General features: G+C 32.5%; 2 protein-coding genes and 1 pseudogene across 2 annotated transcripts; 2 read left to right on the top strand and 1 right to left on the bottom strand.

Annotated features, from left to right (window-relative positions):
* Nucleotides 1-438: 438 nt before the first annotated feature.
* LOC112035244 ((-)-germacrene D synthase-like) lies at nucleotides 439-2,978 on the bottom strand (annotated as a pseudogene).
* Nucleotides 2,979-7,934: 4,956 nt separating this feature from the next.
* On the top strand, nucleotides 7,935-10,426 carry LOC112035263 (uncharacterized). The gene is made up of 4 exons (XM_024068086.1): nucleotides 7,935-7,942; nucleotides 8,331-8,509; nucleotides 8,625-8,870; nucleotides 10,314-10,426. Exons 1-4 carry the CDS (start codon nucleotides 7,935-7,937, stop codon nucleotides 10,424-10,426), a joined length of 546 nt encoding a protein of 181 aa, XP_023923854.1.
* A 131-nt stretch (nucleotides 10,427-10,557) lies between these two features.
* On the top strand, nucleotides 10,558-11,601 carry LOC112035262 (uncharacterized). Its single transcript, XM_024068085.2, has one exon. It carries the CDS (start codon nucleotides 10,616-10,618, stop codon nucleotides 11,492-11,494), a length of 879 nt encoding a protein of 292 aa, XP_023923853.2. The 5' UTR covers nucleotides 10,558-10,615; the 3' UTR covers nucleotides 11,495-11,601.
* Nucleotides 11,602-12,782: the final 1,181 nt, after the last annotated feature.

The following is a 12,782-nucleotide window of genomic DNA, read 5'->3' as shown; positions in this document are numbered from 1 at the left end:
AATTTGAACCATGTCATAAATCTGTAGATGTGGATCTAATTCCTTGTAGTACTGAACTAGTCTCTCATATACACTGTTGAAGTAAAAATACTGAAAAAAGAAAGAAGATAGTTATTATGAGTGAATTTGTATATTCTCTATATTTTTTTTATAATTTTTGTACATACTGCATGTAGGAGGATCTTTTAATTAGACTAAAATTTTGATGCCCCGAATTGATTGAATATTAATTATGTGTTGTGCAAGTGTGTGTTGAGTCCCACATTAAACATATATATTGGGTTAATCTAGAATTTATAATAATAGCAAAAACCTCAATTCTGACTTGACTAATTATTTTAAGGTGTAGCACAAATGTGACTTAACGATTTTTTTCAAGTTTTAAAAAAAAAAAAAATAGAATAATTAACGTCCCTTGATTTTAGTCACAATGCTCAATAAGATCCACTAATAATATGTGTGCTATATAACATTTGCTAAATGTACCTCATTGGAAACAATATCATTCATTAGCCTGTTTATGATTGATGCTGCTCTAACAATCTTTGGCTCCTTGATGACCCATTCCAGTGCTTCCTTGGTCACGATATCTCCCATGCCAATAAAAGATACGGTGATAAGCGTGAGGTAACCACAAGATATTAGTGCATTACTCATATATTCCTCCATTGTGGGAATATATTTTTCTTTCAACCATATGGCTTCTTCAAAGTAGGCTTGAACAAGTTTTTTCATCTAGTTACATTAACATATAAAATATTGATAACTATAAAATGAGAATTACTGGGAAAAAAATAGAGTGGTTTCAAATGAATTAATAGTGTCTTACTGCAACTTTTGTGTAGTAAACACAATATAATCTTCCATCCTTGCACATCTCTTCTTCAATTTCTTCAAAAACATCCAAGAGTACTTTATAACACAACTTCATGTATTTTGGGAGTTGGTCTATGCAACTTATATCCCACCTGAAATTCAAACATTTGAATCATGTTTACAATGTTGACTTATACCCCAAAATTTTAAAATCAGGGCAGGGCCATGTATTTTGGGGCTTAAGCAATAACTAAATTGATATGTGTGTGTGTGTGTGTGTGTGTGTACTATATATATATATATATATATATATATATACAATTAAGTAATAATTTTTTAATACAAAATTATTCCACTTGCTTGTTTAATTAGATGAAAAATTATGAATTAAATTGTTTTATTCAAGTTTTCTAACATTTATTTTTAAATTAATAATATAATTAAATCACTTAATCTTTCTTAAAATGTTATATTTAATTGATTTTTTTTCACAAAATTAATTTTTAAATTTGTCAACAACTACTATGAAACTCATGCTACATCACCCCCAAAACTATGAATGGCTTAATGGGCTATGTCAAAAATAGTGAATGATGAACAATATAATAAATATGGACTGTATAAAAGCTAAGCTAAACAAGAGTGACTGAATAAATTTATTTTATTAGGATAAAACATTGGTCTCTTTCTTTATCTCCTACCACTACCAAGGGTAAAACAAACACAGAGTAAAAGATCTCTTATAAAAACAAGGAGAGAGAGAGAGAGAGAGAGATTTGAAGCTAAGCCAAACATGAAAGGAACAAAAAAGAAGGTCCAATGTAGCTACAAAGAAGCTTAAATTACTTTTTATTCTTTAAATGGAGAGAGTGGAAAAATTTCCAGCAATATGTACCCAAAATAATGAGGTTTGAGATTTTTTTTTTTATATAAATAATTTGCATATTTCAATTTTGTTTTGTTGACAGAGAAAGAGAAAGTAAGTCATTTTCTAGCTTCTGTGTGTGGAACACTATGAGTTCTATACTCTAAAACTTTCACATGAATAAAACCAACAATCAGTTATACATTAAAAGAAGATAATATCTTTTATAAAAATGGTAATATTTTTAATGTTTTAATTTTTAAAAACATTAATTTTCATCTATTGGTTAATATGGGCTTAATTAATATTTTTACAAGTAAAGATACATCCTTATTGGTAAAGATATGACCTTGAAAAATGATATTCTCCATTCTAATAGAAATTGAGAAAATCCATTTCATGGTTATGATTTTATTTTTTTTTAATTTGATAGTGCATAGAGTACTCCATCATTTAAAATTTTAAGTGATGTCATATTGGATACATCTTTAGATTTGTAATATTTAATTTGAATCATGATATCAATCAATTTCAATGGAGATGAAGAGGATCCTATATGCTTGCATTAAACCTTTTAATTGCGTTTGTGAAGAGCTCGAGTTCTTCATGTGTGCCATATACATCATAAATGTCATCTATGATTGATGCCATGCAAATTGTTTTGGTAAGTATCCTCCGAGCAAGAGAGTATTGGGGTTCAAAGTACACTCCCAAAATCCAGAAGTACAACTCCACCACCCTATCTCATGCAAAAGATAGGTTTGTCACAACATCTATACCTTTCCACCACCTAAATTACTATTTCAACAAAAACTAGCTGGTCAAATCATGTCTAATGAAAGCTTAATTACAACACCAATGTAGTGAGATAAAGTTGATGAACTTACCTTGAGATATGACTAAGTTCCTTTTGGTGTTGTTTTTGCAACATGTTAAAATCCAATTTTACAAAGTTTAGTAGAACTTCATTATGTGAAGCATTTTCTTGGTAGATAGAAAAGTATTGCCTAGCCTCTACCCTTGGCAAACACTTTCGAATAGGTTGATTTAAAGCATGGCTTAATTGTGTGGCAAGAGGAGGGCTGAAATTAATCGCCATTGATTCAAGGTGAGTGGTAGTAAACTTAAGTGCTTCATCAAGTATATCTTCTCCATGCACCCTCATATGTGTAGCTTCATAAAAGCTTAACATTTCTTTCACATCATTAGTAAGTGATTCCTTGAAGTTTCCCATATTGTCTTTGAATTTGTTGAAGATATCTACTTTACCACCCAGCACAAGACATGTGCGAGCCATTAATAGATGATATGAAAATAATGATGGAAGTGAATGCTTGATCATGCAAATTAACTTTTAGCTTGTTTAAGGATATGTTTGGGATGAAAAGAGACCGAGGGAGAGGTGAGGAGAATAGAGGGGAAGGATTTAAGGAAGCTAGAATATATTAAAATTTAGCAAATTCCAATCACCTTCTCCCTTCTCTCATCTCCCTCCATCCAAACATAGAGTGAGTTTTCTTAAATAAACAAATAACCAACCAAAAGAGTGCTTACCACTTAGAAAGTTATAACCTTGTTGTCTAAGTAATCGAAAATGAAGTGCAATGGTGTAAAGAGCATCATCACTTTCTTGGACATCACACCTATAATGATACCTGTGAATTTGTTGTAATACGTCATCAATCTCACCTTCAAAATGGTAAGACACTCCTAAGCGTTGGATTGCATCAATCAACTCCAACTTTTCTAGAAGATTATCAATGGGAGCCATCAACATCCTTTGCACTTCTTCCTTCAACCCTTGGACTTACTCCAAGTCATCAATAGTTTCCTAAAATTGGAAATCGAAATAAAAAATTAACATGTTACCAATGTTTACAAGCATCATTTGTCATTTAAAGATGATGTATTTTAAGACCATGACATTTGAATATTGGCTATGAAATGAATCACAATTTATATTAGAATATTATTTTTATTATGTAGCCTAACATGTCAGGTGGAAGACATATATACCTCGGATTTATTAGAATAAGAGAGGAAATGGTCTCCCTATAAGCTTGGATGATAATTTGCTGAGCGACGATGTACATTAGCATCTGGATTTTGGGTTTGAGCAGTAGCCATGGAAATTTTGTGAGACATTTTGGGAGGGGAGAGAACAACTTAGTGTTGAAATTGTGCAATTAGCAAAAACTTTAATGTATGCTTCTTGTCCTTCAAAAGACTTGCATGAGAGGAAGAGCTTATGTGCTTAGGTATTTATAGATATAGTTGAGGCATGCACTTTGGTTACGTTTGGTAAGTCTATTTGAGAATGCATTCCTTCATTTTTTTTTTTTAAATAGACTATCTTTGGTGTTATTTTGGAACTTTTAATAAAGGTTGATTTTTTTTTTTCAACCTTTAAGTAGGTATCTTGCATTAATTAACCATAGCTATAATGCTTTATAATGATACAATTGACTATTGTATTTTCTGATTTTCTAGAAGCATGTGAGCAAAATTTGTGGCAATAAAATTGTGGTCGATATAAAATTTGGAAGAGATTTTTTCAATTTTTCTTGGACTAAAAGAAAAATGAACAAACATATATTAGTGATAGCTCCTCTCCATTGATTGAACCTCATGCTTTCCCACATGAGCTCTACTTATATATATATATATATATATTGATGTGGAGCAAATCATATTTGTCCAACTCATTGAATTCGATTCTTGAAATTCTGCATTGAAGTTAGACTTATGCAAAAAATTGAAAAGTTTTTTTGATTCCTACCTTTCCTATGACTTTTTAGATTCATATGTATCAATTCAAAGCATGTAAAGTTATAAATGCATACAAATTCTTTGAATTTTATTCCTACATTTCACATGACTTTTTAAATCTATTCGTATCAATTCAAAGCAAGTAAAGGTATAAATGTATACAAATTATTTGAATTTTATTAATACATTTGAATAAATGCATTTGTTAGTTTGACATAAATGCTAAATTTAGATGAGATGAAAACTTAAATGAGAAGGATGTCATACAATGTACCACTTGGCAGAACCTCATACTTTCTCACATGAGGTCTCTACTTATATATATATATATATATATATATTGATGTGGAACAAATAATATTTGTCTAATTCATTGAATTGACTTTTGCAATTCTGCATTAAAGTTAGTCTTATGTAGAAAATTGAAAAGTTTTTTTTGATTCCTACATTTCCCATGACTTTTTAGATCCATTTGTTTCAATTCAAAGCATATAAAGTTATAAATGTATACAAATTCTTTGAATTTTATTCCTACATTTCCCATGATTTTTTAAATCCATCTTTATCAATTCAAAGCATGTAAAATTATAAATTTATACAAATTCTTTGAATTTTATTAATACATTTGTGTTGGGTGCATGTGACACCCTTTGGATTCCAGCACACCTTTGTCAAAGCTCATTTATGAGCTTGTTCCAAAAGTCTTCAAAGGCTTGCTCTTTTATTTATTGAGAAATGACTAAAGCATGGGAGAGGTTTGACTTCTCTTAATGAGAAGTGATGCTAGGCATGTGGCTCTTTCATTTATTGAGAAATGACTAAAGCATGGGAGATGTTTGACTTCTCTTAATGAGAAGTGATGCTAGGCATGTAGGACATGCTGAAGAAAAAGAAAAGAAAGAAGCAAAGGCCATTCGGCCTCTAGTGGAGAGCTAAACCATAGAGTCATTTTTTGGCTATTGTGTGTGAGTTCCAGAGTGAGTAAGAAACACAAAAGGAGAGAGCTTCAGCCATTTGAGATGCAATCCATGTGAAGAGATAGAGAGAAACACAATGAGAGTGTGAGAAAGTGAAAAAGAAAAAGGAGACATTTTTCTTTGCTCAAGTTACACAAAAGGAAGATAAATGGGTGGAGTTTTCCTGGAGTTTTTGAGTGCTACAACCATGGAGAGTTGGAGTATTTAGAGGAAGATTTTGCTACTGGATTTGTGGTGCGATTGTATTTACTCATTGAGATTTATTTATTGTACATCCAATTTATTGTGCACTCAAGTTTAGCATAAATTTGATAGTTGTAATCTCTATTTCATAGTAGATATTTTTTCGGAGCTGCCCAATGGTATTTCCCTCTACACCGGAGGGTTTTCCATGTAAGACTTGGTGTTCTTGTGTGGTTGTATTTATGTGATGCTTGCTGAAATTTTTTTGTTTCCATACTATTGCTATTGCTTGGTAATTATATATTTTAATTCACACATAAACAAAGAGGGGATTAGGATTTTTCCTGAACAATTTGAATAAATGCATTTGCCATTACATAATAGTTTGACATAAATGCTAAGGGTCCTTTGGGTTGGAGGAGTGGAAAAGTGAGAAGATAGAAATCGTGGGAGGATCGAAAAGTGGGAGGATAGAAAAGATTTTATTTTCTCTCCTTTTTTGTTGGTTGAGAGTAGAAAAGTGGAAGGATGAAAAAAATAAGTTTGAATAAATTTACTTATATATTCTTGTTAAAGAGTGATGCTTAAATAAAACAAAAAAGTAACAAATAATCATATAGAAAAAAAGAGCAATCATCCAAATTTATTAAAAAGTAAAAATTATATCAAAAAAAGAAGAGGTAATGTTATTGTCAAGAAAAAAAAGAGAGAGGCAACCTCCCTGAAAAAAAAAAAATGGTAACAGTACTGAAAAAAGGCAACAGCACAAAAAGAAAAAAAGGGCAACAGTACTCCCAGTGAAAAAGAGAAAAGAAAAGGCAACTGGCCAGCAGGAGTAGAAGAAAAAGAAAAGGGCAACGTACTGTCTAGTGGACAAGAAAAAAAAAAAAATAAAGGCAACTTGAAGAATATGCACAGGTTATTTTTGTCAATTAAGAAAAAATTCATTCTCATTTAGTTTTCTCTTCATTTTAGAGAACTTTTGGGTGGGTTAGGAGAGAAAATACTTGGGCCTTACCATTTATTTTCCTTCTTTCCCACCCAACTAAACACACTCAAAAAAGTTTTCATTCCTATTTTCTCTCCAAAGTTTTCCATATACTCAATTTCACCTCCAAACAAACACACTCTAAATATATATGAAGTGGAAGCCTAAATGAGAAGGATATTATATAATGTGCCATTTGGCAGAACCTCTTGCTTTCCCACATGAGGTCTCTACTTATATATATATATATATATTGATTGATGTGGAACAAATAATATTTGTCCAATTCATTGAATTCGACTCTTGAAATTCTGCATTGAAGTTAGTCTTATGCAGAAAATTGAAAAGTTTTTTTGATTCCTACCTTTCCCATGACTTTTTAGATCTATCTGTTTCAATTCCAAGCATGTAAAGTTATCAATGTATACAAATTCTTTGAATTTTATTCCTACATTTTCTATGACTTTTTAAATCCATTCTTATTAATTCAAAGCATGTAAAGTTAAAAATGTATACAAATTCTTTGAATTTTATTAATACATTTGAATAAATGCAATCGCCATTACATAATAGTTTGACATAAATGCTAAATTTAGATGAGGTGGAACATGTATTATAAAATTACTATAACTGTGTAATATGTGCTACATTAATTACAATCAGGTTGTCTTGTCTGCTATATCCATTAAATTCTCATTAGCATTTCATAGATTTTTTAAATCTTGTTATGTTAATTATTTACCGGAGTTGCAAAGATATGTATATGCATTTCTTTCGAAATTCATATGTTTACTTATATTGTAAGAAATATATGAATCCTTATGGTTTCCAGAAGCAATGATTCAATAAGTTGCATAGTACTACTGAATGAAGAAAGGTAGGACCATAATATTGGTGGTTAGTATAGTAAAAGGGGAACATGGTGAAAGGCTTTTCTTGTTGTGAAACCCACCTTCCTTCCAAGGATGTTTCCTTTCATTGTACGTGACCAAGTTTTCCATTCGTGAGGAATTATCAATTTATGAGAACAAGTGACAATGCAGTCTTGTCTATCATAAATGGATACACTAGGAAAAAAATGGGTCATCACTCTCTCAATAATTTCTGCAATCTCTGGTTTAACTGTAATTGTTTTACAAAATTAAATAAGACATATTATCTTAGAATCAGGTGGCACTGCAATATTGTTTCCCATAAGCTCATTTCCCAGCTTTATATATAGCATCATTAGTGGCATAATTATTTATCAAACATTAGGTCATCTAACTTCAATTACAATTTTAACTTCATATTTTATCAATCATTTTCTAATTCAATATATAGATCTTCTACAAAGATGCTCCTGTAAGTTAAGAAGCATAAAATAATTGGATGTTGAGTTGGGAAGCTGGCGAGAGGGAGACACTGTGTAGACAATGCTAAGAGAGTGTCTAGATCCAGATCAAAATCATGTTACTACTCATTGAGATTTGAAAATATTGTGATTCCTTATGTCTACCTCACCCCATCATATATATTGAGAAGATGTTAAATAAAGCAAAGCAAAGCAAGGTAATTGCTACAAGACTGTACATTCAACCTCTTCCTCATCAACATCATTAAGCCAGAAATTAATTGGGCTTCAAGATTTGCATGACTGTGTTGATAACTTGCTCCTCTTTCCTTTTTCACAAGCCTTAGCCCAAGAGCAGAATCAAAAATGGTTTAATGAGCTGTTGGATGGATCTCTCAGGCTCTTGGATGTGTGTGGTATTGCAAGGGATGCATTGTTACAAACAAAGGAATGCACTCGTGAACTTCAATCAACCCTGCGCAGAAGACAAGGCCGTAAAATGGAGCTTGCAAGGGAGGTCGAAAAATACATGGCCTCTAAGAAGGTGGCAAAAAAGGCAATTAAGAAGGTCTTAAAGGGCATGCAAACTAAGTTGAAATCTAAGAAAAATAAAGATCTTGCCATTGTTAGCTTGTTAAAAAGAGCTAGAGGCTGGAACTATCTTGGTTTTTGAATCACTCTTGACCTTCATAGCTGGATCAAATTTACAATCAAAATCAAGCGGTTGGTTTGTAGTTTCCAAGCTGGTGCACCCCAAGAGAATAGCATGTGAGGGTGAAGAAACAAATGGAAATGACTTTGAGAAGGTAGATGCGGCATTACAATCTCTCATTAGTCACAAGACAAGCAAATGTGATTACACCATCCATGTTCAGAATGTGCAGGACTGGATGGGGAAGTTGGAGTCAAGCCTTCAAGATGTTGAAGAGGTGATTGAATGTTTGTCAAGGCATCTAGTGAAGACCCGAGTTTCCTTTCTCAATATCCTCAACCACTAGCTCAAAAATTATCATGGGCATCCATTTTTGGCTGTAAATATATACAAGTTGATAGGCCTTCTCTTTTTGTACAAATACACGAATGAAAACACATTTTCTCTTCTACTTTTCAGTCAATTCACTGCCTCTATCAAATATTTTCCCATGTCATTATTGAATTATATTCCAAGAGTATTAATTTCTTGTTCAAGAACTGTTCAATCATTATTAAGTCTAGGATATCGGTCTCACAAATTACCTCATAAAATTTAAAATTTCAAGTCAACTATTCAAAATTTGGTAATAAAAATAGAGCAATTGATCATCACATTTGCTCAATACATGGAAGTTGTGAAATTAAATAACAGAAGGAAGTGGTTTGAGCCATTGAATTTTAAATTTGGTGCCTTAGATTGTTTTAGCAGTCCAGCCTACGGGTTCCAATTTTTGGTCAACATGTAACATTGTGCTTTTAGAGAATGCAGGGTACGAACTTGGTTAAGGAACAAGCTCCTCCACTTTAAGGAATTGAACATAAAAACAGAAAAGGAAAACATGACATCCTAGCTGTCAATATTTTGATTGTATCAAATAAATTGATTAATACACATCTAAATTAATTGAGACTCATATGGTTTACTTGAATTTCTGTACTTAAGAAATTGAAAATCCTGACTGTAGGGACAACCCATATTTTTATTGAATCATCCAATAAAATTGCCTACATTGTGATCCGAAATGGAGAAGTTGCATAGGCAGATCTTGCCTGCCTATGGCACAAACATGATGTAACAATCACACTGATTAGCCAATTAAATTATTAAGCTGTACGTGTGATTTTAGACAGCTCTGCATGTCAGCATGTGGACAGAGTGAAGGTCTGTAGAAGCTCCAACATGGTAAAGATATACTAAATACTAAACAGTGCAGCTAAATTTTCATTATAAATAACAGAGACCATGACATACTCTTATCTTGTAAACATGAAAATATTCAGGCAAACAAAGAGTACGGAATAATTTGACACATGTATTTATAATTAAAAATCTACAGGAAGCAAGTAATACCTGGATGACCGGCACTTTAAACACTGAAGAAAATTTTCCAAATTTTAGGAATTACTGTCTGGTTGTAATAAACATTACTTTTCATTGCATGAAACTAATAATTTAATGATATTTATGTGTGCATGAGGGATGTGGTACAGACTATCTGCCTGAAAGGCAGGCGTGTAGGCTGGATAAAATGGCTATTGCCTTTTCTTGTCATTTGTTATATTGTATATTTTGAATAAATTTAAGAAGATTCTCTTATAATTTTTGAATTTAAATGTGATTGAATGTGAGTTGGAGAGCTGGTGAGAGACATTGCAAAAACATTGCTGCAATAGTGAGTTGGAGAGCAGGTTCAATGCTTCTAATATGTAGTGTTATCTTCTGCAAAGATGCTCCTGTAATTCAGAAGCTTAAACAATTGGATATTCAGTTGGGGAGCTGGCAAGAGGGAGACACTGCATAGACAATGCTGAAAGAGTGTCTAGATCCAGATCAAAATAATGTTACAATTCATTGATATTTGAAAATATTGAGATTCCTAATGTCCACCTCACCCATCATATATATTAAGAAGATGCTAACTAAAGCAAAGCAAATTGATAAACAAAATTGTACATTCAACAGCAAGACGTCTTTCTTGTTTTAGGTAAAAATGGCTGCCTCTCCTGTCAATGAAACCTGCCATCACCATTTTCGATCCAACAGCTTTCCCACTAGAGCACACCCACTCATTTCAGAATTCAATGACCAGTTGAGCAGATTGAGAGGTGCTGAAACAACCTCATCATCATCAACATCTTTATTCCAGCAACTCATTGGCCTTCAAGATTTGCATGACTGTGTTGATAACTTGCTCCTGTTGCCTTGCACACAAGACTTAGCCCAAGAACAGCATCATAAATGGTTTAACGAGCTGTTGGATGGATCTCTCAGGCTCTTAGATGTGTCTGAATTTGCAAGGGATGCATTGATACAAACGAAGGAATGCACACGTGAATTTCAATCAACCCTGTGCAGAAGACGTGGCAGTAAAATGGAGCTTACAAGTGAGATTGAAAAATACTTGGCCTCTAGGAATGTGATAAAAAAGGCAACACAGAAGGCCTTAAAGAGCATGCAAACTAAGTTGTACTCTAAGAAAAATGAAGATCTAGCTATGGTTAGCATGTTAAAAGAGCTAGAAGTTGTTACTGTTATGGTCTTTGAATCACTCTTGAACTTTATAGCTGGAACAAAGTTGCAATCAAAATCAAGTGGCTGGTATGTGGTTTCCAAATTGGTGCACCCAAAAAAAATAGCATGTGAGGGTAAAGAAACAGATGCAAATGAATTTGACAAGGTAGATGTGGCATTGCAATCCCTCATTAGTCACAAGACTAGCAAATCCGATTACTCCATCCACATTCAGAATGTGCAGAACTGGATGGGGAAGTTGGAGTCGAGCATTGAAGATGTTGAAGAGGTGCTTGAAGGTTTCTCTAGGCGTCTTGTCAAGACCCGAGTTTCCTTTCTCAACATCCTCAACCACTAGCGCAGAAATCATCATGAGCATCAATTTTGTCTGTAAATTTGTACAACATTATAGACCTTCACTTTTTGTACTAATACATGAATGAAATACACACATTTTGTCTTCTACTTCTAACTCAATTCATTGTTTTAAGTAAATATTTGCTAGTATCACTTTTGAAATATGAGCAGCGATAGTTACATGGTGTGTACGGGATGCATAGTTGAAATCATGTTTTGAACACATGATTTAGAGTCTGTGTGTACAGTTGGGTGCAAGACTGTGCGTGTAACACTATTTTTCCTTGAAATATATTCCAAGAGTATTCAATCCTAGTGCAAGAATGGTTCAATTTTAATAAATTCTTGGATAGTGGACTCACAAAATACCTCATAAAATTTAAAATTTTAAGAGGCTAAGACCATATCCCATGTCCTGATGTCCATGTCCATGTCCATGTCCTTTACTACAGTTTTACCCCTCACTTTTATCACTTTTTAGTCATTCAATTTTTCTAATAAGATAAAGTCATAAACCTGAGGTGTAGTACATTATATTTCCCAATTAAACTCTGTATTGAATTTAATTGTCCTTAAAAATGATAATATTGTTTGTATTTTATTTGTCATGGTAAACATGTGTTTGAATTTAATTGAGAAACCTAATGTATTACACTTTAGATATTGTACTTAAGTTTTGCAATTTCCCAAAACTATTACAATATTCCCTTGCACTTTATAGCCACCCAAAACACTCTACTCATTGCCATTACCGAGTGCTCTCTCTTCAATTTCTCTTCATTAATTCTTCCTTATGATGCTCAATTGGTTGATTAGCTTGTTAATATTTTGAGTGCTAATATGAATTACATTGATAAAAAAATTCTAGCAGTAATCTTATGATATATATATATATATGATACATATATAGTTAAGACTTACTTTGGATTTTATTTTTGTTTTTCTAAACTAATGCGCCAAGACATTTATGTATGTATGAATGTCATATTTTGAATTTTTTTTGAATTGCAAATCAATATGATTGTTTTATCTTGGCCTCCCAAGAAAAAATTTTTGGCTACACCCGTGCTTACCATTGCAATTGCTGTAGACTCTTCGATCCTTTATATAAATCAAGTTTCCAACCAATAACAAAGCATGATTCCCATTTTTTTAAATCATCAATAATCATTGCTATTAATGTGACCCTGAAGTATATTTCATATTTTCAGTGACATTGTCTAGCACGGAGCAGTCCTTCTCTTGGTTTTTGATATTTTACGGAGCAGTGATTCTCATCCCTGCTGCCC

Source organism: Quercus suber, unplaced genomic scaffold (genome assembly GCF_002906115.3).
Source record: "Quercus suber isolate HL8 unplaced genomic scaffold, Cork oak 2.0 scaffold_751, whole genome shotgun sequence".
NCBI classification, from domain to species: Eukaryota; Viridiplantae; Streptophyta; class Magnoliopsida; order Fagales; family Fagaceae; genus Quercus; species Quercus suber.
This window is presented reverse-complemented; position numbering and strand designations above follow the sequence as displayed.

Bases quoted from the DNA above. Each gene is read 5' to 3' on its own strand.
- LOC112035263 (XM_024068086.1), top strand. The intron at 8,510-8,624 runs GCATGCAAACTA...TGACCTTCATAG, and splicing joins AATTAAGAAGGTCTTAAAGG to CTGGATCAAATTTACAATCA. The intron at 8,871-10,313 runs GTTTGTCAAGGC...GTTGGAGAGCAG, and splicing joins TGTTGAAGAGGTGATTGAAT to GTTCAATGCTTCTAATATGT.
- LOC112035262 (XM_024068085.2), top strand. From the start codon at position 10,616: ATGGCTGCCTCTCCTGTCAATGAAACCTGCCATCACCATTTTCGATCC.